General features: G+C 44.1%; 1 protein-coding gene across 4 annotated transcripts; it reads right to left on the bottom strand.

The window, feature by feature from the left end:
• Nucleotides 1-916: 916 nt before the first annotated feature.
• On the bottom strand, nt 917-24,238 carry LOC109522126 (probable G-protein coupled receptor 22). Of its 4 annotated transcripts, none has more exons than XR_002169511.1 (3): nt 23,856-24,238; nt 2,117-4,537; nt 917-1,476 (listed from the first exon to the last, which is right to left on the bottom strand). XR_002169511.1 is itself a non-coding variant. In XM_019880426.1 (3 exons), exon 3 carries the CDS (start codon nt 4,428-4,430, stop codon nt 2,742-2,744), a length of 1,689 nt encoding a protein of 562 aa, XP_019735985.1. In that variant the 5' UTR covers nt 4,431-4,537; nt 12,114-12,287; nt 23,856-24,238; the 3' UTR covers nt 917-2,741. The 4 variants fall into 4 exon arrangements, 3 of the variants coding, with proteins under 3 accessions (XP_019735985.1, XP_019735986.1, XP_019735984.1); XM_019880426.1 differs by adding an exon at nt 12,114-12,287 and having other exon boundaries at nt 917-4,537; XM_019880427.1 differs by lacking the exon at nt 23,856-24,238 and adding exons at nt 12,114-12,287; nt 13,391-13,651 and having other exon boundaries at nt 917-4,537.

Below are 24,238 nucleotides of genomic sequence, written 5' to 3'. Positions count from 1 at the left end.
GTTCCCTACTTTGTTTTGAAAGGCCCGAATTTGGATAAGAGATGAGAGAGACGCAGAACGGGTGCGCCGGGGAAGCAGGAGGAGACGCACGAGAGGAAAGTGGGGATGAGAAGAAGGGCATGGATGGTGTGATCCCGGCAAATCAGCGAACAGACAAAAGCTCACAGAGAGATTTGTTTCGTTTGGTACGGCGGAAGGAAAAAAAAAAGTCAACATAAAGAAGTGCATCTGAACTTTACAAGCTCAGCTACTAGTGAGGGTTCGTGACAGTCATCGTTAAATACCACAAGTATCTGGGACGGAGATTCTAAATTTAGGGATCATATACATGTGGAGAGCAAAGAGAAGACACTGACAGGGTGGGACAGCTAAGGTTGAGGGACTCACCCCCCACTAGGATGAATCCAAGTGACCCATTGTTGTTTTCCCAAGAAATTGTACAGTCACAAAAGCGCTTCTTGAAAACAAAACAAAACACGTAAACGCAAGAGTATCACTTGGGTTACACCAGAAATGTGCGTTAATTATACTCATTCATTTGAGATTGTTGTATTTGTATTTTTAAAATTGGGACCAATAATTACAAATGTCGAAAGGAGTTTTCTGCTTTTAAATAGTTAGAATAATATAATTTCGATTTGTGAGGCACATCTGCAGCGTGAATCACTTTCGCATTACACCTTTGTTGTTCATTTTCAAGTTTCGTATTTTATTATTTTTATGTTTTCCGACTAGCAGTGGGTTGCTTATTTTTACCGTGTGATAGTTACGAATGTTAAATTTATTTTAAACAATTGAAAGGGCTTAGCCAGAGTCCTGGAATATATTTTGTTCAACCTTGCAGGTTGTACCATAATGAATAAAATGATTAAAATGTTGACAAGTCAATGTGACAAAGTCGAGATAGATCAACTCATAGATTACATTTTAATACAGATTCTGTTCTATACAATAACACAGTCATATAAATTTTTATACAATACTAATATTTCTCTATACACAGGGTCATGAATGTACAATACTGTTTACACACATAGAGTATGAACACAAATACGATTGAGTACATGGAGCCTCTCTCTTTACAGTAACTCACTTCATCACAATGCATGGCTCTCTTTCTGTCCGGCAGATGATTTTTTTGACCAAAAAGAAGAGGGGAAGAAAAAAAAAATCTCTTTGACTAAAACCCAGATCTGACACTTCAAATATTTACATCCCTGAAAAAATGTACACGAGCACACAAGTATTATTGACTTCGGTTTGGTTCACCATTTATGTAAAAGGTGTGAGAGTATGACGATAGCCCAAAACCTGAGGTGGTTTCCAAGCCTTCAGGAGTTTGTACAAAGTTTGATGTCTTCTCTACCTTAAGGAGGGACATAAATCTTTACTTACGGTAACACACACACACAATAGAATAGCTGATTGAGGGCTGGTTTTGGCATTTCATGTCCAGCACGTTCGTAAATGTGAGCCCTGAGGAAATAGAGAAACACAGGTACAGTGTAAATACGTCAAGGACTCAGTGCTGTCGATGGCAAAGACCCATCCGTCTCAAAGTTCAGTCCAAATCGAGAGTTTCAAAATGGAACAGAATGTGATTTTCTCCTATTTCAGCAGTTCTCCGTTTTCCAAGTACGAGAGACGGATTTCACAAAAATATTGCCCTTTTGATTCCCACTGAAAATCTGATGTGATGCAGTGGTTGTACAGTGGCCCGTCATTTACACATACTACAAACGCAATTAATGAGCCACATAATTAAAGTCAACCCCAGCGCCCCCTGCTTTTAAGCCCCTTTGCTTAACTGTGCTATCTCGACGGTCAATCGAAAAGCAACAACTGTATGTTCACATTCCTTTTGTTCACATCTTAGCGAGTCAATACTTTGCTCATTTCAGCACACGCTTGCAATCGCAACAGTATCACGCAACCTGGACCAAATCTCCAATGCTGCTTTTAAAACTACTTGAGATTATTATTATTATTTTTTTTTTTAAGTAATGCCTTTCAAATTATTTCTGTTCGACTCTGCTTTTTAATTGTACTTTCTTTTATTTGACCAGTTTGCTGGTAATTTCACAATGTAAACTTCTGAACCTTTGCATTTACTCACCAGAATGTTGCGCCAACGTGAAGTCTCACCACGACCACTACTCTGTAAACGTACAACAGGACATTCAGCACCACACGCATATTTCATGAACTCAATTAAGGCATGAAAAGACGAGGGTGGGTTGAAGGGAAAAGATAGACCTCAAGATTTGTTCTCATTGAGAATATGTGTGCGGGTAGATATTATAAATGTTTGTGTGCTTTTTAATGACTAAGCGCAGAGCAGTGTGCAGTGTAAGTTTGTGTGGGGAAGTGTTGTGGGGTCTGTCGGTGCACATGCTTGGAAGAGCAATTTTCAACTGATTATCCAAGCCTTATGCTGGATTGTGGGATATATTCAGGTGTGGCGTCACCATCATGTGTTCACTGGAGTTCATATGCTGCCACGGAGAGAGTGAAATGTGATCATCTAGCTTACGTTGGGAGTGCAGTGGCTCATGTTTCGAACCCTCTGACTCCGGGCTCCTTATCTTCCAGAGGTCCTGGGATCTGTCCTTTGTAAACTAACAGCTTCTCACACACATGCAAGGATATACGCAGCATTCCTCAACAGACACTGTCATACGATCCCTCAAATCGCAAACGCACACTTGACACGCGCGACGGGCGCACACCGAAAACCAGCCTCATTCCCTCACTGCCTCGGTGAGGCATCGATCAGTGCCGTCGCTGGCCTCCACTCGGGGCTTGCGACTCTTCCTCTGGCCACCCCCCTCCACCCAGGAGTTATGAATGACTGTCCCCCCAATGGGAGCCGGGTCCACCTGCAGAAGAGACACGACCCTTTTCTTGACTCGTGTTTTCAGGGCCCGGCGCAGCTTCTGCCTTGTGAAAGCATAGAGCAGAGGATGAAAGATTGTTGTTCCATAAGCCATTGCCAGGAAGCAAAGACGGATCCGCACCAAACCGTCGCTGGGGCCCATACACAGGATCAGAATGTTGACTGCGGACAATGGAGCCCAGCAGCCCAAGAAGGTGGATATAATGATTAGAGACATTTTAAGGACACGACGTTGGCGCTCCCGACGGTCCCTATGTCTACGAACGGCCCGTCTCAAGGCAATGATCGCAGAAACCGAGGCCTGGACACCCATGGAGGAAGCCGGTAGCGGGGTGTTGGCGTGGGTCTGCAAGGATCCTGAAGCGGGAGTCGGAGAAGCCGGGGTGGCGGGTGTGGTGGCGATGGGGGTGGTGGCGGCCGTACTGACGGTAGTGACCGTCGCGCCGCTGTCAGATATGCCCTGGGGCATGGAGGAGAGCGGGGGTGGGGATGTCGGTGTCGGGGTGGGAGACGGGATGAGGGGAGGATGAGAGCGATTCTGGTTCTGATTGGAGGACACGACCTCTGTTGGCAAGGTGAGGTCCTTCTTCTTCGTCCTCCTGCAGCGTATCCTGCAGGTCGAGTCCTTCGTTCGGTTACTCCTCATCATGTGGGAACCGATCCGAATGTTGAGCGCCTGGAGGATGCGGGAGTAGGTGAACAGCATGACAACCACAGCGATGAAGAAGCAGGGCACTTGTAGTAGCAAGTGGTAATACATCGCCATTCCTGTGTAGTAGCCTTGCCCCCCAATGCACAGCAGTGTTCTGTTCTGCCATTTTGGAGAAAGGTGGTGCGAGGGGGAGGAAGGGTGCGTTGAGGGTAAAACCGAAGGTGCGAGAGAAGAAAAAATGGTTGTGGTTCCTGTAATGGACTCAAAGTCGTTGTTCAGGCCCCCTGGCTCCGCATCCTCACTGTCCTCGGCTGTTGAGGAGAAGAAGTCACCTTCGAGGAAAGGCAGGAAGAAGACGGCCAGAGAGACGACCCACACGGCTGCCAGGAGCAGTCCGGCACGGCGAGGGTTCAGGAGGCGACTCGCTGGACGCACAGAGATGTCGTAGCGGTCTAAACTGATCACCAGGACATTCACAGCTGTGGCCACACTCGTGAACGTGACGCAGGCTTCGTGAAAACAGCACAATGTGGCCAAGCTCCCGACGCCGCTTCCATTGGCTGGCAGCAAGATGACAGCAACCGTCAGCGGCAGACACAGCACACACACCAGTATGTCCAGAACGTGGAGGTTGACGGTGACCAGGTTACTGACTGAGTCCACCAGGTTGGACTGGGCGCAGTATAGCACGAGTACAGTCAAGTTGCTGCTGAAGCCCAGTACCAGCTCCAGGATCAGGACTGTGGTCAAAGACACCTGGAAGCCAAGAGGATATGGGGTGCTCCAGTCCTCCTCTGCCCCACCCCCACCCTGTCCATCCAGGAGGCCTACCCCGTGACCATCGCTGGTCTCCGGGAGGTCACGATAGCCTTCGGTCTCCATTGGTGCCACGGTACTCCTTCACACATAGCAACAGCTGCTACCACGCCAATTCATCGTCGTCGATGAAGATTGGGAGGTGGGGGGTGGTGAGGGGTCAGGACGGTCTTCTGCGAACAAAGAGGAGAAAGATAAGTGGTGTTAAATTTGTCTCGTATTTCCAGTTCAAGTCAAACTTGTCAAGTGGAGAGAGTCTCTGAGGTGATGTAGTGAGGTGAAAGTGATCGCATCGGTTGATTGGAGTCACGGGGCGCACTCAAGCTGTTTTTGAGGAGCTGTGAAACCTGACCAGAGGCTGCAGATGCACAAATGGGGGTAGCGAAGGAAGTCTCTCTCGAGAGAGCAATGATTCCCAATCATTGGGTGGGGTGAGAGGTGCGCTATGAGGAATGATCAAATTTCGCTTATTTGGCATGAAATGTATATTTCTTAAATTCTGTGTATTTTTGTGCAGTAATGTATGTTGAAAGGTAGAAAAAAAATCTCATACTCTTCCATTAGAAAGCAGACTGCAGAATTATAAATACTTGATGTGACATTTTTGTTTGGTGAGGTGCCGTGAAATTTTCCTCATGCAAAAAAAAATATATATATATATATATATATATATATATATATATATATATATACACACCATGGCTCACTAAAGGTTAGGAAACACTGCTCAGAGAATCTTGATTTTAGTATGGGGAAGGGGGGGAGTTATTGAGCATTTACAAGTGACACACAAGTTTGAAATTCTCTTCTGAAAATACTTCCAATCGCTTGCTGAATATAATGTAACATTCTGCTGAACCCGAGTAGGCGGATGCTTGATTATGCAATATACATGATATGGGTCAGAAAGCGTGTGTGTGGTCCGCAGATTGTACAAAGACCCACAGTATCACTAGCTTGGCAACCTTCGGTTCAGATACCGCACACAACTCAGCCTGTGATGAGGATGAAAGCTGATTGGAACCCCGAATATGCCAAATATAAAACTACCATTTTAAATCCTGTCCAACACCACCAGCAGAAGAAAACTGTCAGCTTCAACCTTCCTTCGAAGAGGTTGCAGGGTCGACTGTGAGACTGTGCATTGAATGTCAACATCGCAGACACCCGACTGAGGGTGGCAGCAGTTAATAGTTCTCACTGGGGGTCGTAATGAAGACGAATGGATCAATGATCCACAGACAGTGGCACATAAACAAGCCTATCAGAAAAAGAAAAGCAGCCCTTCACACACACCTTCTTTCCCCCTCCTTCACTTTCCTGCGTCCCTCAAAGCCCATCTCGCTCTGCTCCCATTTTGGGGTACTAGAAGAGCACGTCTGTTTTGTGTCAAGAATATGGCATTCATGCTGGCTTAAGACCACCTGTCATGAAGAGACCATCTTGCGTTATAAAATCCTTTTAAGGTAGACTCTTTAAACTTTAGTGCAACGTTACAACAGTGATGAATACATTTCAAAGTGAAAGTCCACCCCCCCCTTTTTTTTTTTTTTTTTTGGTAAAATGCTCAATTTAAAAATCCATGGCTAACAATAAAAATTGGATTTTTTTTTTCATGTAACTTTGTATTTTTGATTTTGGCGTTATATTTTATTTTATGATTTTAGCACTAATATTTTAGCATTAAAATGTAATTGGGGTGAAAGAACTTGCATACTGCATACATAATTCTTCTACAGTCTATACTACAGGTTTCAAACTCAAGGCCCGGGGGCCAGATGTGGCCCGCCACATCATTTTAAGTGGCCCGCGACAGCAAATCAAAGATGACAACTTCCATGACACTTGCTAAAATGTGTCAAATTTCAAATGTTCATAGGTAATAAATCAGTGACATATTGTATAAAATTAAAATACCGTACTATGTTACCGGTTCTTAGAATTGTCATAAACCCGACAAATACATTGACTTTGTGTAAGGTGTTGATTTGGGTTAAGAGAGCCTTTTGGCCACACCTGACGTGCCTCTGCTCTGTAAATGAAGAGTCGCAGATGTGTTGTTGAGCCTTGCCCCGCTGTTGACCTTTTCTCTGGCACAATTGCCGTTCTCACCCTCGTGTGTGCGTTCCGTCCCATTTGTCAAGAGGGACCTACAGGCATAAAGGGGGGAATTCCGAGTGGAACTGTAGTCCATCTTAATCCGCTAATGGGTTCCACGGGGTTTGCAGTGTTGCTGGAACATTGATTTAAAGCGTCATCGATTTGACGAGCTTGGGCAAGAGTGCGTGTAAGCACACTCCCTATCGTCCTCTCACAGCAACCTGTGATCTCATTTGGAGTGTTGCCTACCAACACTTGTAAGTGTTGTTAATTTAGTGTGACGTGGGTCACAATATCATTTATTGTAAGAGGAAAAGATGCCAGTTTTTTTTTTTTCATCTGGATGGCTCGGATGGCTTTTTTTTTATCGGTACGTGTATGCAGACACATTCTGCGGACTTTCGACTCATCTTCCAACTGGGGTGTTTTGCATACAATTGCACAACAATTGAGCTTTCAAATAAGCACCAACCTTCTATCAGCCTGTAAAGCTTCTTCTGCAACATTTGATTAAAGCTAAATGAGATCATACAGTAAAAGCTAGGCAAACATGCTAATCAAAATTAGCATCAATGTTACGGGAAATTATAAACTTTCAAAAAGCGTACAGGCAGCAGCCCAGGTTGTTGTATATTTACCTTCTTGTAACGAGGACACGGGAAACAACAGCACATCTTTTATGTGGAGCTCTCTCCAGAATGTTAACTGACGGCGACGTTTGTGGCTTGCAGCCATAGCAACATCTTAGCTTACGGTGAAAAGGAGGGGTGGACAGCCAAAGTCTCTTCATCATTTGTTTTTCTTTTTGGTGAGCGTCAAACCCCCGGTTGGTAATGATTTTCGGCAGTCTAAAGAACCTTTATCTTCCCTTTCACCCCCTGACTATTACAGCCAACAATAAGCCATGAACAAGGCATGACCAATGACAAATGACACTTTGTTAGCGAGGCTAGCTCACCAAAACGGCTACCAGCAATGCGTTGCGGCAAATTCAGAAAAGTCCCAAACCTCTCTTTTTGTAGTCATTCCAGAATCATGTAAGTCCTACGCAAGACGTAATTCATCCATCCATTTTCTGCTAATATTCGTGAAGATTTTTCATGGTCATGTGTGTTGGAGGCAATTTTGGACTTACACCTTGGACTGACCACTTGTCAACAACAAGGATGACACATACACAACTGTAGATTCAGATCATTCTTGCTGTCAGGAAAAACACTCCACAAATGAAAATTAAGACAGATATTCAGCCATTTTCCGTCTGTACTGTACTTCGTATGTATTTTTTGCTTCGGGTCATGGGGAAATGGAGCCTAACCACTACACCATCAATGATTCCAACTCAAGAATGTTTAACTTTGAAACAGTGTTTGCGGCTGTGAAGTTTACCGCTCTGTTTCAGTTTAACCGTCATAAAAAGAAAAAAAAAATGCTGACCAAACCTGCAAAAAATAGCTTTGAAAGGTCATACATCTTGACACCAAGATAAACATAAACACAATCAATCTCTCAGGAGGCAGCGAAGTTAATGACATCGGACAAAACTGTCATTTATCCGACTTCACTTGTGAGCCGCTAACAAGCTCTCACATCACGCCGCTCCCACTTGTAACTGACTTGTTTGAACTGTTCATGTTCGCAAATGGACTACCTGTTTTGTAAAAGCAACACAATGTTCTCAAGAAGAAGCTTAGGCCTGGCATTCCGCAGTCGTATCGCGCATCAGGCCGTCATCGGGTTCTCATTAGATGCAGTTTGTACGTACAAGGGGTTAATAGAGAAGTGTTTAAATGAGCAGGCAAGGAAGCTTTCAACAAGTGTAATTGATGCCATTCTCTGACTAAGTGCAACAATGACGACGCCGGTTTTGTGGTAATGGACGCTGGATAGTGTGTGATGAGCTGGGAAGAGACTCAAAGGGACACAGACAAAAGAAAATGTCAAAGCCCTCACTGGAATAGATGAAGATCTAACCTGCAGATGGGAAAATACAGTACAACGTTCTCATAGAGGCTGTGACGACGGTGAAAGTCTTTTCTGCACCATTTACTCTGATATACATTTTTTTGGGGGCCAATCAGTGGTTAGCGTGTCGACCTCACAGTGCAGAGGTACCGGGTTCAATTCCAGCTCCGGCCTCCCTGTGTGGAGTTTGCATGTTCTCCCCGTGCCTGCGTGGGTTTTCTCCGGGTACACCGGTTTCCTCCCACAAAAACATGCATGGCAGGTTATGGAACACTCGAAATTGTCCCGAGCTGTGAGTGTGAGCGTGGATGGTTGTTCGTCTGTGTGCCCTGCGATTGGCTGGCGACCGGTTTAGGGTGTCCCCCACCTACTGCCTGAAGACGGCTGGGATAGGCTCCAGCACACCCTGCTCATCCATCCATCCATTAGAAAATGGATGGATGGATTGTCAGAGAGATCAACTCATTTTATTTAAACTGCTGAATGCAACGATTGACATGTGGGCTAGCTCATATCATTGCTGCATAGCGCAGTGGTTCTCAAACTTTTTACACCAAGTACCACCTAAAAAAAATACTTATAGCTCTTTAAGTACAACCATAATGACCAACATTAATTCCACACAGGGAGGCCGGTGCCGGAATTGAACCCTGCACCTGTGGATGTGAGGCGGACTTGCTAACCAGTCGACCACTGCTGAAATATAGGAGAGTATAAAAAAAAAAATTGTACTTAAATCATGATTCAATTTAAATATATTCATCGTCGGCAACTAACTTCGGGCAAAAGACGGACGCAGGGCACAAAGTGATGGACAATTTTTCACATTCACATTCACGCTGGTATTCTTCCATTGTGCTTTGCAAGCCACTACATGGCAACTAATGATTATAAAGATCCTCAAAAAGGAAAGGCTGTCTGTTTGCTCACCTTGTTATATCCACTCTGCCGACCGAGCGTGTGGACACTGAATATTACGTGCAGCTTCCTGGGCCCTACTGACAGGTTCGTTATTGGTGTCAGCTTGTTAAGGGCTGTCAAGGCCTACCCCATGCTGTCCTCATGCAAACCTCCGTGCAGCATATGCGGCATGTGCGCACGATCCACGGCGTTGCGAGCTGTTTGGTGCCAGAGATACAATTGCTTCTGCACAGATGAAGACAAAATGTTGCGGTTTCTGTTCTTGGCACAGAGAACAAAGTAAGGAACCATGTATGTTGACAACCGTGGATGGGCATTGAGCAATCATGTGTGTTGTGAAGCCAAACAAAATGGTGTGCACGGCTGCAACCGATCGATACTACGGATTCAGTCTGAACCATTTTGCTGTCAAAATAAAGAAGAGCAACGTGATATCAGACATGCGAAGTCGAGGCAATCACAGGGCACATATAGATATTTGGGCATGAGTCAAAAAAAATATGAGAAAAGGTCTTCCTTCTTTTGAACTGCTTCTTCAAGGTGGATTGCAGTCAGCTCAATTGAACCGTGTGCACTTGGACACATGAATACAACTGAAAGAGGACGTACACACGCGCAATTCTTCAAAGTGCATCTCAATCTTGGTCCCGGGGGACTAGAGCCTGCATGCATACTCAGTGTTTCTGTTTAGACTGAAATTAAAGGGTCCTCAGCAAACTCTGCCGATGCCTGATGAGGACCTAATTATTCACTCCGGAGCGGAGGAGTAAAAAGTGTGATGAAAGGTCAAAATTAAAACAGATTCATCAAAGCAATCATCGAGTGGTTGATAAGAAGATTGTTATCAACACATCCGCAATTTTGGTCTTCTCTTGTGTTCACTTGACTTCATATCAGTGTTTGCATCGTATTTCTCAAAGGAAATTGTCTTTGCCTTTTTAACATAATGGGGTGTGCAATAAACTGCACGCTGCTTAATGAATTGCACTCCAACTCCTCCCGCATTCCAAAAACATGCGTGCGATGGTCATTGAAGATGTGAATGTGCCCTGTAATTGGCTGACGACCAGTCTAGGGTGAACCTCACTTCTTGCCCCGAGATCAACTGGGAGAGGCTCCGCATCTCCCACGACCACGAACAGAAAAAGCAATCTAGAAAACAGATGGATGCATGGTTTCATTGTTGTCTACCGTATTACAGAAGTTGTGATGCCAACATGGGTCGAAGACGGGATAGTGGTACTCAAAGTCACCACACCAATTGAAAAGATCCCAATTTAAAGTCGACTGCTGTCACAGCACACCAAAAATAAGACCAGTAACAGTCCTAAATGTGGCTTGACACAAGCTACACTTCTGCTCACTTCTTCCGCATGGCAACTTGCCATTATCTCCAATTACCTTAACACTGAAACACTCGCTAAAGCTGGACAAAAATATGTGGACACAGGAGTTTTTGGGGGGTTTTTTTTGTTTGTTTTTACTTTCAGAAAAAGTGTCATACAGAGACATGTAAGTTAACCCTTTCATGGCGGTTGAAATCAGGTTTACTGAGGTGCCCTAATAGCTTTTCCCGCTGATCTTGGATTTAGGGCTAGCAAAACACAATAGAGGACAAACCTAAATTAATATACATGTTAAGTCGTTTGGCAAATGAGTTCAAGTACTTTTGCTAGACTTTGCGCTGGTAAAATTGGGCCTAACGGGGCTTTAATGCCTTTGTGAGCCGTTGTGGGAGTGAAGTAGTCTTTCCGCGGACATTCCGACTGGCATTTCTCATTTGTATCAAAATAAGGGGCGGTCCGGGTGCATTACGCCCAAATGTGCTGTTCTTGACAGTGCGGGAACAGAAATAGACTCGATGGGGTCGGTACATGACATTGACGGGTAAACGGCAAGCTCTCCCCTGGCAAATGATGAAATCGGCCGTGCATGTGACATGGGCAATTGGAAACTGCCTTGCACCCCCAATCGTGCGTCTGCATGTATTTTTATGACAAGCGCAGACTACTTTTTGTGACCAAATTGTCGGACGACTTGTCGGAGATGCAACTTCGTGCGTCGAAAGGCCCAGGGAGGCGCAACACGGTCTCTAGGCTTGATCCATCTGAGATAAAAAAAAAAAAAGTGCACTTCCAATCTGGTGCACCTACTTGAGAAAATTTTGAAGGCTTGCTGTTCATCATGCTGCTTGCATGCCGGGGTCTCAATCTGCTGCTCCTCAGCTCTTATTTTGAACCTCCCGTCAGTTGTCAGTGTAAGAACCGTTAAGAGTGTATCGCACTCCATCACCATGCATCTTATCTCCCTGAGGTTACATTTGAATATGTCATTTGCACTTTGTGGTAAAGGGGTCCTGTTACTATTTTCCTTTTTTTTTTTTTTTTTACTGCTGAAGTGTATATTCAACTCTCGAAAGAAATACTCAGTATTCAATATGAAATCCTGGTTGCAACCAGTGATGGGGATAATTGTCACATCGTCAGCGTGCCAACCGACTACACCCTCACAAAGATGGAAGGCATTGTCGTGTGTAATACGGTTTACTGAGGCTCGAGAAACATGTCATCTGTTCCTTCTATTATGGATTTTTTTCATTGTTAAACTGTGAAATGTCACCACAAACGGGGAGGCGAGGAGAAAGCTTTGATTCCGCGCGACACCAGAAGTTGACATTTCGGCAAGATGGGGAAAGGGGAGGCATTAACAAAAGGAAGGAAAGGAAGCCAACGGGATGATAGCGCATGCAGTACGCTGACTCACGGCTGTCTTAGGCATTCCCGATGTCCGCAGTGAGACAATCGATCAGGGCCTTCATTATCTCACTCAATTCTTCTCGGAGCGCAAACGGCACGCAGCCAGCAGGTGGGCAGCAGCATCCCTGACAGGCCCCCTAACGCGGTGATTGCTACTGCTCCACTGCAGTTGCGATGATACCTTCGGCACCACAGGAGATCCAACATTTCTTTTTCACTCAATGTCATGTAGCCGACAAATAAACGTACATTCTTTGAACAAAAGACAAGCCTGCCCACCCCCATGAAGAGTGAATTTAAATCACCAAGTCAAGGGTTAAGCCTAACCTAAGATTCGGCGTTCCGAGCGTGGGCAACCCTTACCTCATCACGCTAACAAAATCCATACTTGCCAGTGACCGAGCAGTATACGGGACGGCATGAGAACAGGCTCACTTGCCAATGGGGTAGTTTTAGCAAGTTATTAAATGTAAATATATAAATTTTATCTTTGATTAATACACCTGGGAAAATGTATTGTCTGCTGTGTTGTTTAGACTGGTGTATATTTAGAATTTTTTAAAATGTTGGTGCACGTTGCACTTAGCTAAGTCAGAAATTCAAGCGAGAATCTGTTCTCAAATGCCTTAATGGTATAAATAAAGCGAAATAAATAGATAAATAAATAAACAAACTTACTGTGGGTAAGCTACATATACCGTACCGAATGACAGACAATAAAATTAACAGCAGTTAAAAAAAACAACCAATACATTTCAAATGTTTGTTTAGTCACTTGTTGCTAGGCAGAATCAAAAAGGAGAAGGAAAAATAAAGAGGGATTGAAGAAAGTGATTGCTTCTGTGAACGTTGGCTCAATGCTAAATGCTCCATAAATGGATACAAAATATTCTCATATGCCAGAAGGACGCACTCTACTTACTGTTAGCATGGCAAACTCGGGGTTGATTACATCGTGCCCCTGCATAGAGAGCTGACGGGAACGAAAAGCGTCATGCTGACTCACATGGACATTTCAAGAAAAACATTGAATGGGATGCACTGTATTCGATACAAAATACGGGTAGTCCTTGGTTCTCTTGCCCATGGTGGCAGAAGTCAAGTCAATAATCGTGAACAGTTTTATGAAAAACTCAGTCAGGAAAATCAAAATCAAAAATGGTAGGCCTGTGCGCGCCATGACATGTTCTTACCCCACTGCACAAACTAGTTCATAACCTCGAAACCTTGTACGTCATGACTGACGATCACCCAGTACATATCAATGGGAAAGAACAGCACCACCTGCTGGATATTGTGGGGCACCGCACCTCACGTCCCCAAAATAGACTTGCTTCTGGTGGTTTACATCGGTGTTGTCATATTAGAAGAGAAAAAAAAACAAAGAGAGAGAAGAGTAGTTTTCCTGCCATGTACCCTTCCGAGGTTGTTTCATGTGCCGCATTTTTCCCCTACAAAAACAATGATGTCTCTATGTGAGCTTCGGCAGCAAGCAGCATACTCCGAGTGTACTCGTGCAAAGCGGTTTCTCGCCGCCACCTACACCGCACACCCACAGGCGCCCACACGGCTCCCTGCACATGCTCCCCTGCCAGCACGCTCGCTGCGGATGTGGCACAAGACGGATCGCGATACGAGGCGCACGACACGCTGTGTGCTTAAAGAAAAATGCTGAATCTCAACCGCACGTGAGAGAAGTTGGGAAGGGGGGAGGGAACTGGACTAGAGATAAAAACGGGAGGTGAGGTGCGTAGAATGGATGATGGATGGAGGGTCGTGAGGGGTACGCAGATGGATGTGGACTTGCGTGATTGCTGGAGGGGAATGTTTGCTCCTTGCTTGCCACCTCCATCCATCTCCCAGTCGGGCCACCTTGCCCCCCCCCGTTCCTACTTGACACCATCCGTCTTAGGCTTTACACATGCCTGCTTTTCTGCTTGTTGCACGCCACCGTGTTTCCCCACGTTTCAGCCGGGGAAGTTGCCAGTGACCCTGCTCACGTGTTATTATGATTAACAGTGCCAGCCATTTTCAGCCGCTTCTTTCCTGTAGCATTTGGAAAAAAAATAAAAATACAGAAAGGCGTACCAGAGACTGAATGCCTGGATTCTTAAAAAAAAAACAAAACATGAAAAAAATGGCCTTGGCATTGAATAAGGTAAGGGGCCGGCTTCAGATGCTGTTTTGCCCATATCAGTGACACAATAGAAGACGGAGCCCGAATATTTACAAGGGGATGTCAAAGTGGAAGTTGTTGAAAGTGATGGCGTTTACCCTGACCTCTAACTGCTACAATCAGCATGAGCATGCAGGCGGGAGGAATTTCAACAGCCTCCCCACGGGGTAAAGCAATTACACAATAATTATGATGTCCTCCACTTGCTTTTTGGAACGAGGGAAAAACAAAACATGACCCGCTAGGGTTTAAACTGATTAGTAGACATATTGACTTGACTACTTTAACCCTTTCATGCACCCTGTAACCTGATAACATGATAAGCTGTCCGCTGTAGTCGCCGCTGTGCCTGAAAGGGTTAAAGCTTGAAGTCGACTAATCGCTATCCGATCGTTGCGATACTTGGAAGATTCTTACAAGCAGCACCGCTGGCCTGTGGCAAGGAATGGGGGAAGCGGCGCGACATGAAGCTCAATCGTTGTCGAAATATTTTGTCCAATAATAGGTGGACAACAACTGTGTGAGTTTCAATGTTGGCAAACATTGCCTCCGAGATGCGTGCGCGTCTTAATGACCTCACTGGTGTTGACAAAGACGAGCATTCTTAATTGCCTCCTCAGTCCTCAGCGCATGTGTAAACCAGTGTGGTGGTTGCTGTTGCCGTTTCCGAACGAAGCAGCAGAGGTCGCTGTGGCATGCTGAGATTGGATTAGACTTTTGCGGATGGCTTGTTTTCATTGTAGTGAACGTCATTGCGAGGCAAGGGTGGAGAAAAAGATTTCGTATTATGCAACAGGGGTGATTTTCGTTATGGGGGGGGGAGCAGAAAAGAGAGAATGGCTTAATGCATGAAGATTTTTTTCACACTAGGGGGTATTTTCGCACATGTAGGTTTCGTTGTAGAGGAGTTTCACTGTATTACGACTCACAAGCGTGTGTTTCCTGCCTCCAAGATGCGCGTGCAGTCAGACTTAATGTATGCATACGTCACATGAAACTGATCGATAACGATTCATCTCGATGGATGGTAGGTAAGACCCAGTATTGGTCATTTCGCAGACGAGTACAGGGCCGGTGGATCTGAGGGAGGTGTATTCCGCAATAGGATCGACCACAAGTTGTTTTCATTTTCTGGTTACTTTATACGTAGTTTTTTTGAGCTGATGTAACACAAATCATTTAGGGCGGGTGGGGGTTTAAGAATATTCTAGGGAGGCTTGAGCCCAACTAAAATAGGCCGAATGGCGCCACTGGTAGCAATGAGGATTACAATTGCCTGAGATATCCCAGTGGAAAAATGAGCAAATGTGTCAATTAGGATAGCGATCCTTACTCACTGCATTTAGGCCAAAGAAAGGACGGGGTGCGGGGGGCTGTGGGGGGGGGGGCATCCTGCCACATTAAATCCTAAAAGTCTGACAGCATCTACCATAACATCGATAAAGAAGCAATAGAAGTCCGGTTAATTATCACAGCCAGTAATCCATAAAGTGAGCTGTGTGTAAAGAAAAGACCTTGGTCTCAAGACAGCCGGTCCACAGGGTGTGAGGCATCATTACCACTTGACAGCTTGTTCGACGGATTTCATTTAGTTGCGCCATTCATTAGCAGCGGCGCTCCGCAACGCTCTATGCGGGCGATGACGCCCCGAGCCTGTAATTTTGACATTACACGTGCCGCCCATCAATAAGCTCTAATCAAAGCCGCCGTGCAATCACGCGTCTTTAAAACTGGAGGAAATCAAGAGAAAGGGGCAAAGATGCTGAAATCAGAGTCAGCCCGAGCATCCCCCCCCACCCCCCCGAGCCAACGACGGCCGTGATGATGATGACACTTACTTAGACAATAAGACCATGATCAAGAGGAAGCGTGCGTTATACATCTCTCATGCTGGCGACGACGCCTACATTCCTTCTGCTCACTTAGGGAATAGATTGCAGCGGGGCCATTTACTGCTCCATTACGGCAACATTTGAGACGTGGACGCGGACGCGGCGGGAATGTTCAATGCAACTCTGTTGAGCTGCTCCGTTGTGAATAAATGGAGAATTTTTCACGCGAGGTCATCTGTCACTTTCGGTGCTGCTCTTGAGCTATTGGTGTGATAACGAGCCTCGACGCTGCTCTTTTCTAAGGCCTCGTCAATAAGCTTGTGTGCACAGGACGGCTGCGGTGTAAAAGTCGCAGGTGGCCATGTGTGAATGTTTCTATTTTTCGATGTTGTTTCTATTATTTACTGGGGTGGATATAAAAAGTCGACACGTTCCTGTTCAAATGGCAGGTTTTGGGACATGAAAAATAAATGAGACCAAGATAAATCCATTTTAAACTTTGAGAAAAAAAAAAGTTTTTTAAAATCTTTTTTTGAGAAGGGAAGTAAAGTCAAACAACTGAAATATTGAGGTTGCCCAAATGTGCAGAGTTCAGAATTACTTTCAAACTTATGTTCATGAGAGCCAGCACACACCTTGCATCAGTTACAGAGCCTCGAAATAACCCTCAATAAATTTCAGCTGTTCTAGTTGGCTTTTACTGACATTTGTTTTGCTTTCCAGCAGAAGGCTGAGAATAAACTTTTAGGTTTCTGCTAGAAAGCAACAACAACAAAGTGAGCAACGCTCCCTATAACATTATTTATATAACCTATAACAATTTCTCCATTGTGAGACAAATAAAGGTTTTCTTATCTTATTAACAAATAGCCACAAATGATGGCATGTGTATGCTGGCTCCTATTTAATTCGAATTTGAATGTGATTGGTTCATTCTGATCACAACCACATCCTATTATGTTGTGCATACTTCTGTGAACTCGTAATTTCTGTTCATGAAAAAAAACATTTGACATGTACAGTTTATAATTCACAGTAATGGTTGATTTTTTTTTTTTGTTTGTTTGTTTTGTGAAATGGCTTATATTGGTCTCCTTTTTCATATCACAAAAAAAAGGCATTTAAACAGGTATGTTTAAACTTCTCATATATCGTAGAAAAGTAATCAACAGCAGCATTTGCGCAAAATAAATGTGTCCAAACTTTTGAAAGACAGTTTGCGCGGGAAAACGTTCAAGGGCCACATTTGTGTTTTACACCTTTGAGGGACAGCGGTTACTACAGTGGACAGCTTATCGTGTTGCCAGGTTACAGGGTGCATGAAAGGGTTAAAATGGGCAGATGGGCCACGCTATTTGTAGATCAACCGAACACATAACTACAGTAAAATGTCCTAAAGAGTTTATATTGACCCGTAATCTCCAAACTCAAGGTGACTTGGTTCATCATCAAAATCAACTTTGCAATTTCGTGCAAACTTTTTATCAGTGCACGACCGAGGGATCGTTTGCGTATAAGTGCAGCTGCCTCCGCTTTCTTTTTCACGCTCGTTTCAACATCGCGTTCTTGATGCAGCTTTAAGTTTTGATCCGTAGCAGAGTGCACTGCCCACCAACATCCAGTGCCAGAAGCGCTCCCTATTTCTGCATCTAAAATTGATTTTTGGAGCCGTTATATTTAGGCACGATGTTATATAACGCTGCTAAGAATATGAAGGGAGGAGGAGAAGAACAAGAAGTCAGAAAAGCTCACGACGAGAAAAGATGTGACAACAAAGGAGTGAGTGGAATTGATGAGGCAGGTTAAAACGATTCATTTGTTTCGCTGGGCGAGGCAATTAGCACTCAATTACTGACATTTATCTGCTGCAGACAGGACATTGCCGGGGTGAGGGGTGAGCGCACGCTGCAGGTGTTCCTTTCCTACCATTGCCCCTTCATGACAGATGGACGTTTAACGCGGCATAACGCTGCTTCGTTCCATATAAGATAAGATTATTATCCATAAATGCTACAAATTGCCCCTTCATGACAGATGGACGTTTAACGCGGCAAAACGCTGCTTCGTTCCATGTATGAAAAGATAAGATTATTATCCATAAATGCTACAATAACGTCGTCATGGCGGTGATTCTATCAGAGTGAGCATGAGAGAGCTTTCTGATGAAAATCTCACGTCTCCACTTGCTGACAAATTTGACTTTTGAAAAGAGTGGGATGCTCCCTCAAATTCTTCCGAAACGTTGACAAGCATTAAGAACGAGTTCCCCGTTGAAAACAGGAATGAAATTGGGGGGTGGGGAGTGTAAAACTAGAAAGAAAAAAATTGTGAATTTGCAAATCTGTGGGTGCCAAGACGCGAGTATGCAGGGGTCGATTGTAATTTTAAATTATAATAAAATTAAAATGCCTTATTTGGTCCTCACTACGACTTGAGTAGTAAGCCCAATCTTTTTTTTTTTTGCAGATTTGCAATGACATGAAGGACAAAGACAGTACCTCGCTTTAAAATTTCGAGTTTTTGTGAAAACATGCACAAAATGAATTGGTTTGCTGTTCGGTAGTCTTGTGCCTTCCTTCAATGGTGTTTTTATTGTGGCCCCTTTCAGCATTAAAGTCGCCCATCCTGATGGAGATTCTCTTTCAACCAAAATTCCGCCGTTCACAGGAGGAAGCCAGTTGCAGCCATTTTGTGTTCATGAATCAAGTTTCAACAACCTTGTACGGCGAGTGCGATGGTTTGAGCCGACTACTGACAATACATACACGAGTGTAATAAGTCACTGATTGCCCACCCACCAGTGCCAGAGTCATCCATGCAAGGAGCCAAGAATCGAACCCAGAGCCCCTCACCCATTTTTCCATCAGTGTTTGAAAATCTAAACCCATCCCCGACAAAAAAAATAAAATAAATAAATAATCTTTTGAAGCAAAGAACAGGAATGACAATAAGCAGCATGCACCAAGTCAGTCATTGTGTACTCAGAGAGTGCCGGTGTTTTTAGATGCACATTTTGAGTGAAAATCACTCCTGATTTTGGAAAATAAGCCAATTACTTTCAGCCTTCAAGAAAAAAAAAAGTAACAATAATTACGGTAAAATCGAGGATGATTGTCTTCAGACAACATTTCGATGCTCACTCAGAGTAGCAGGAAAATAGGATGACGTTAATTTTTTTTGTGTTTAAGTAAACGTGGCACCTTGATGAAACATTGTTCCTACTCACGGTCAGTTTCCATCAAGAAACTGTCAAAAGTAAAAATAACACACATTGGTATTCTGAAATACAATTTGTCAAGAAGACACGCAGCCGCACTGTGTGCAGCAAATGGGTCATGCTCAGTCCATATAGTGTTCATACGAGTGCCCTGTAGCCCGTACGAGCACACTTTCCGTGCTCTTGATAGTCAGTTTCAGTCAGCTTACCACACGGTGCTCGTCTGATTTATCGCTCTGCCTCCTCTATAGATTGCCTCTTCGGGTGTTTTTTCTTCCACAACCATCCACCTGTTTCTGTCCCACTGCGCTAAGATCTCTTTCACCTTCTCATTTGCACACATAGGCACTCTTCAGAGAGCCCTGCTGTTTACTAAACAGGTGATAAAAGTGCTGTTAATTGGACATTGCAAACACAAGGGGATAGGTGGGCTTTTTGGCTTTTGTTTGTTTTGCAACAAGAAGCTTGATTGTGTTTGCAAGGAAACTATTTTGTTCAGTTGCGGAAATGAGAAGGGCGAAGTAATCTTTTTAATGGCATTTTGAAACGCAAAAATGTAAACAGTATCAAAGTGGACATTTTAGCAATGACAGAATATAAATCCCTTATGCTACTGCGTGTAGATCGAACACGCATCAGGAATTACAGTTAAATTTCCACCCATCCATGCAGTTTTATTGCCATTGTTTGGGCCACAGGTGATATACTGGATAAAGTATATGGGCGGTTTTCAGAATTTATGTCCCAGCCGGATGTTGAAATGCTGACCCACTTCAAGAGTCAATATTTTCTTCCCTTCCCAATCAATCACCAGATTTCACGATTTACAATGCCGCAGACAAATAAATAACATGACTGCGATTTGTGCAGTGCGAATGTATTTTGAGTGGTGAAAAATAGCTATCGCGACAACTTCCTCTTCATGACGTGACAACACGCCCATGGAATTAAAAGCTCTTTAAACCCTCAAATTGCAACGGTTTCCAAAACTGTTGTTATTAATAAACTGGCAGAATGCAAATGCAACAGGATGCTGTTTAATCGCGTCCCACGCTGTCCCTGATACGATAATACGTTACCAGAAAAAAAACCAAAAACGTTACGTGGTTTCCTTCCGTGTCAACAAGGTGCCACCGACGATCTACGATGTACTGTATTATTCCACCAGAAATTATTTCATTCTTTACCTGCGAAATACAATGTTAAAATGTTTTAAATGCTAAAAAAAATGTTTTTTTAACCCTGCAACGATCGATGTGTCAAGTGTGGGGTCCAATTTTCTTGGTAACGCACGTACGATAAAACAGATGAACTATTTCGCGCTGGATCCAGGCACTATTTCCTTCGGGTATTCTTCCGCGCGAGTCAGATTTGAAAGGTGTACGGTTCAACCGCAGGCAGTGACGTACTTTATTTCGCAAACGCTGATCAGTTATTGGTGTCCACCATGACTCCAAAGTAACAGTGTAACACGACGGCCATTGTTCACCATCCAGGGTTAACTTTCTATTGGTCATTTATGTCAGTTTTTCACAGATTTTTTAGCATGAAGGTGGTGAATCTGTGCCTGGTGGCCAGCTACCAAGTGCTCCAATATGACACGGCATTCAACAATTTCTTACAAACACAAAGGGCTGCGTTAACTACATTTATTTATTCATAGCATACCGCAAGAAGGATTGATTTAAGCAATATATCGTGTTTACCTGGTTTTGTGGAAGCTACAAACAAAACAAATTACCTTCCGCCACCCCCACTGACTGAACAGATGACCAAGTAGGACTTTTTTTCCCCCTCCAGGAAATCTGAATGATTTTATACACATTCATTGCATTGCGTTTGGAGATTCCTTAAATTCGCCACCATTTACAAAACGCTCCACTTTAATGATTGTTTTCAGATATTTGTATTTTCCGCATGCAATTAAACAACATTGTTCCTTTCCCAAAATTGCCCTTCATCTGAATAATTAAAAGCCCAACCAATTAGACGAAATGCTCCACGATTAAAGTAAAACCTAAATTGAATCCAATGCAGTCAGGAGGCTTTATGAGGACTTCTTTGTACGACAGCGGAGCAGCTCTTACATAAATCTTGCACACTAGGGACGACCCTTTAATCGGCTCAGAAAGAGTCTGGCCATCCACTCAGCAATGTCATGCGTGAAAGGTAGAAAAGGCGCACAAGTGGACAAATCATATCACTTTGCTCAGTGCTGAGAAAGTAAAGACGACAGCGGCCTTCAACGGCAATGCACCGTCTGGCTGCCGAGTGACTGGTGGTGGAATATTTCCCTCATAAGCAGCATCAAAGCAGCTCTATAAATACACGCACGCAAGACAAACTCTCAATGACCCACATGCAATGCAAACACATCAGCGGAGAGCTAATGGGAAATGCTTTCTAATCATTTTGGAGTTTAAAAAAAATACACAAAACATGCCGCAGAAGTAAACAGCGCAGGAAAAATGGGCTTTAGTTGACATTTGAAATCACTGGATATTTGAATCACTCTGATTTACTAAAAAGTTCAATTAGTGGTGACTGGTCTTAAGAGATGAGATCGGTTGTTCATGAACCCGAAAGAGCAAACTAAGGTGGAGCAATTAAAAAAAAGAAAAAAAAGCAACAAAAGGAAGATTGTGGTAAATTTTAATTCGTCCATTGTTTCAGACCACATTAGCATGAGCCACACCATCATTTTTTTCATTTATTAACTCCTTACTATTTATTATGAAGTATTAATATAGATATGACTGAATTAACAATATAATTTGATAAAACAGACACATTAAGGCACATTTAATAAAATGCCAACTACATGAAAGAGAAGTTTTAAATTTTTGACAAATATTTTGTAATATTTGTTAAATCTGTCTGTGTGACCTAATCGTGCTTGAGTAAAAAGAACAGAGAGCGGAAAAAAAAAAATCATCCCTCTCTGGCCCCAATTAACCACCGAGCCCGAGGAAAAACAAAACCGACACAGAAGGCATGATTGATGAGGTGTCAGTCATTTCTTGTGCAGTTGCGGGCATAGCAGGCACACCTCCAAAGGTTGTTTTTCATCCGGCGCGGTGGTTTCTTGGTCTCATCATGAACTGGTTATAATGATAGTAAAATTCAATTTGTAATATAGTTTTAAATGAGCAACCTCTTCGCTGTCAGAGGGATGCAATGCATTTTTACACCACTGCAAACTTCATCCATTCATTTTCGATCCCAATTATCCTGATTAGAGTCGCAGGTAATTGGAGCGGATCGCGGCTGACTGAGTACGAGGTGGAGTGTCTCCTGGATTGGCCCGCCAATCAATCGCAGGGCACATATCGATAAATGAACACTGATTGAGCCTTTCGAGTTTTCCCCGAACGTAACATCCACGTTTTTTTTTTTAATTTGAAAACGTAGTCGAGTACTAAGAGACAACACACACAAGCACAGAGAGAACATGCTAAGTCCACACAAAGATGTCAAAATGGAGATTTGAGCCCAGATCTTCTGACTGTGATGCAGACATGCTAAACACTAGCTCACCATGCTCTTCCACGGCAAACTGCGGCCATTCTATGAAGCAAACCACCATAAAAATGGGCTTCGGATCATTATGTATAGAACGTCGTTGACTGTGCCGGTGTCCTGTGAGTGCATGCGAAAATAATGAGAGCAAAAAGTCCTTATAAGAAATGAATGTAAAGTTGAACAGAGGTTCTGTGAGGTCAACATTTGTGCAGTTGACAGCTGAGAAAAGCGAAACCTGCCGTCCCGGGCTGGCGGTGCGGTGATCAGCGATTGCGTGACACTTGCTATGTATGCGGCTAATTGGGACCTCGAGCATACGCGTCATCCTAATGAGATGAGATGCTACTTTGCACCAGCCTCCGTTGGGCTAAAAAATCCACCGCGCTGGTGTCACCGTGCACACATGGGCCAATTTCACCAATCTCATCAACACATAGGTGACACACTGGTGGCATGCTTTGGAAATCACGTCACAGCGAGATCACATTTCAAATTCAAATATGCCAATTAGGAATCCGATGTCATGTGCAAAGGTACCTGACTGTCCCCGGGAGGGTTAACGCCATTTAAGAGCGATTTGCGGAAGACAATGCAGTTGCAGACGTCCGTTGGGGAAGTAACGCGTGTGGCCCTCAAAATGAGCACCACATTAAGAGTGGCCCGTCCATGTGACTGAAGCCCATCATCAACAACAACCACCGCCGCCACCACCACCACTACTGTATGCCCCTGCAAAATAATACGCTCACACACTTCAGGTTACAAAGTGCATGCTTGCTTTTAAGACGATTCTTCTACTACAGAATAGAACACACGCACACTCAATTGGAATTAGGACGATTATTTCACGGTCCCTATTTTTTTGCCTTTGGTCAAATGTCACCGTGGTGTCATTTCACAACATTTTTCAGTTGCAATTGAGAAGAAGAAGGAAAAAAAAAATCCTTCATGTGTTGTCTTTCCCTCTATATTTATTTTTAATTTGAATGGAAGTCAACTCACCCGTGTGAAGAGCGGCAACTCCGTTTACATCCTACTGCAGGCGTCCGTCTCTGATACTGGACCAGGTTCCACTCCGGTGCTCTTCAGGACAGCCGGCTGACAGCCCCAAAACGTGACCAGAATATTTCGCCTCTCTTTTGTCATAAATATTACATGGGCAGGAGGTGCGCTTCTGAGGAGGCTTGTTGGTGGTGGTGGTGGTGGGGGGGAAACTTCCACCACTGCAGCACGCAGGTATCACCTCGCCGTCTCCGGGTTTAATTTCCACGCTCCGTACTCCACTTCTCCACTGCGCCGCAGCACACTTTCCACAGCATCCCACACACGGACCCGCCGAACACATCTGCTCGCAAGCAGCCTCTCGGATACGTTGATCTGCAGGA

The sequence above is a fragment of the Hippocampus comes genome, unplaced genomic scaffold, assembly GCF_001891065.2.
Source record: "Hippocampus comes isolate QL1 unplaced genomic scaffold, H_comes_QL1_v1.1 scaffold68, whole genome shotgun sequence".
NCBI classification, from domain to species: domain Eukaryota; kingdom Metazoa; phylum Chordata; class Actinopteri; order Syngnathiformes; family Syngnathidae; genus Hippocampus; species Hippocampus comes.
The sequence above is the reverse complement of the archived record's forward strand: the minus strand, read 5'-3'. Positions and strand labels throughout refer to the sequence as shown.

What these genes read in the sequence shown, in the direction of transcription:
- LOC109522126 (XM_019880426.1), bottom strand. Translation starts at nt 4,430, where the DNA reads ATGGAGACCGAAGGCTATCGTGACCTCCCGGAGACCAGCGATGGTCAC.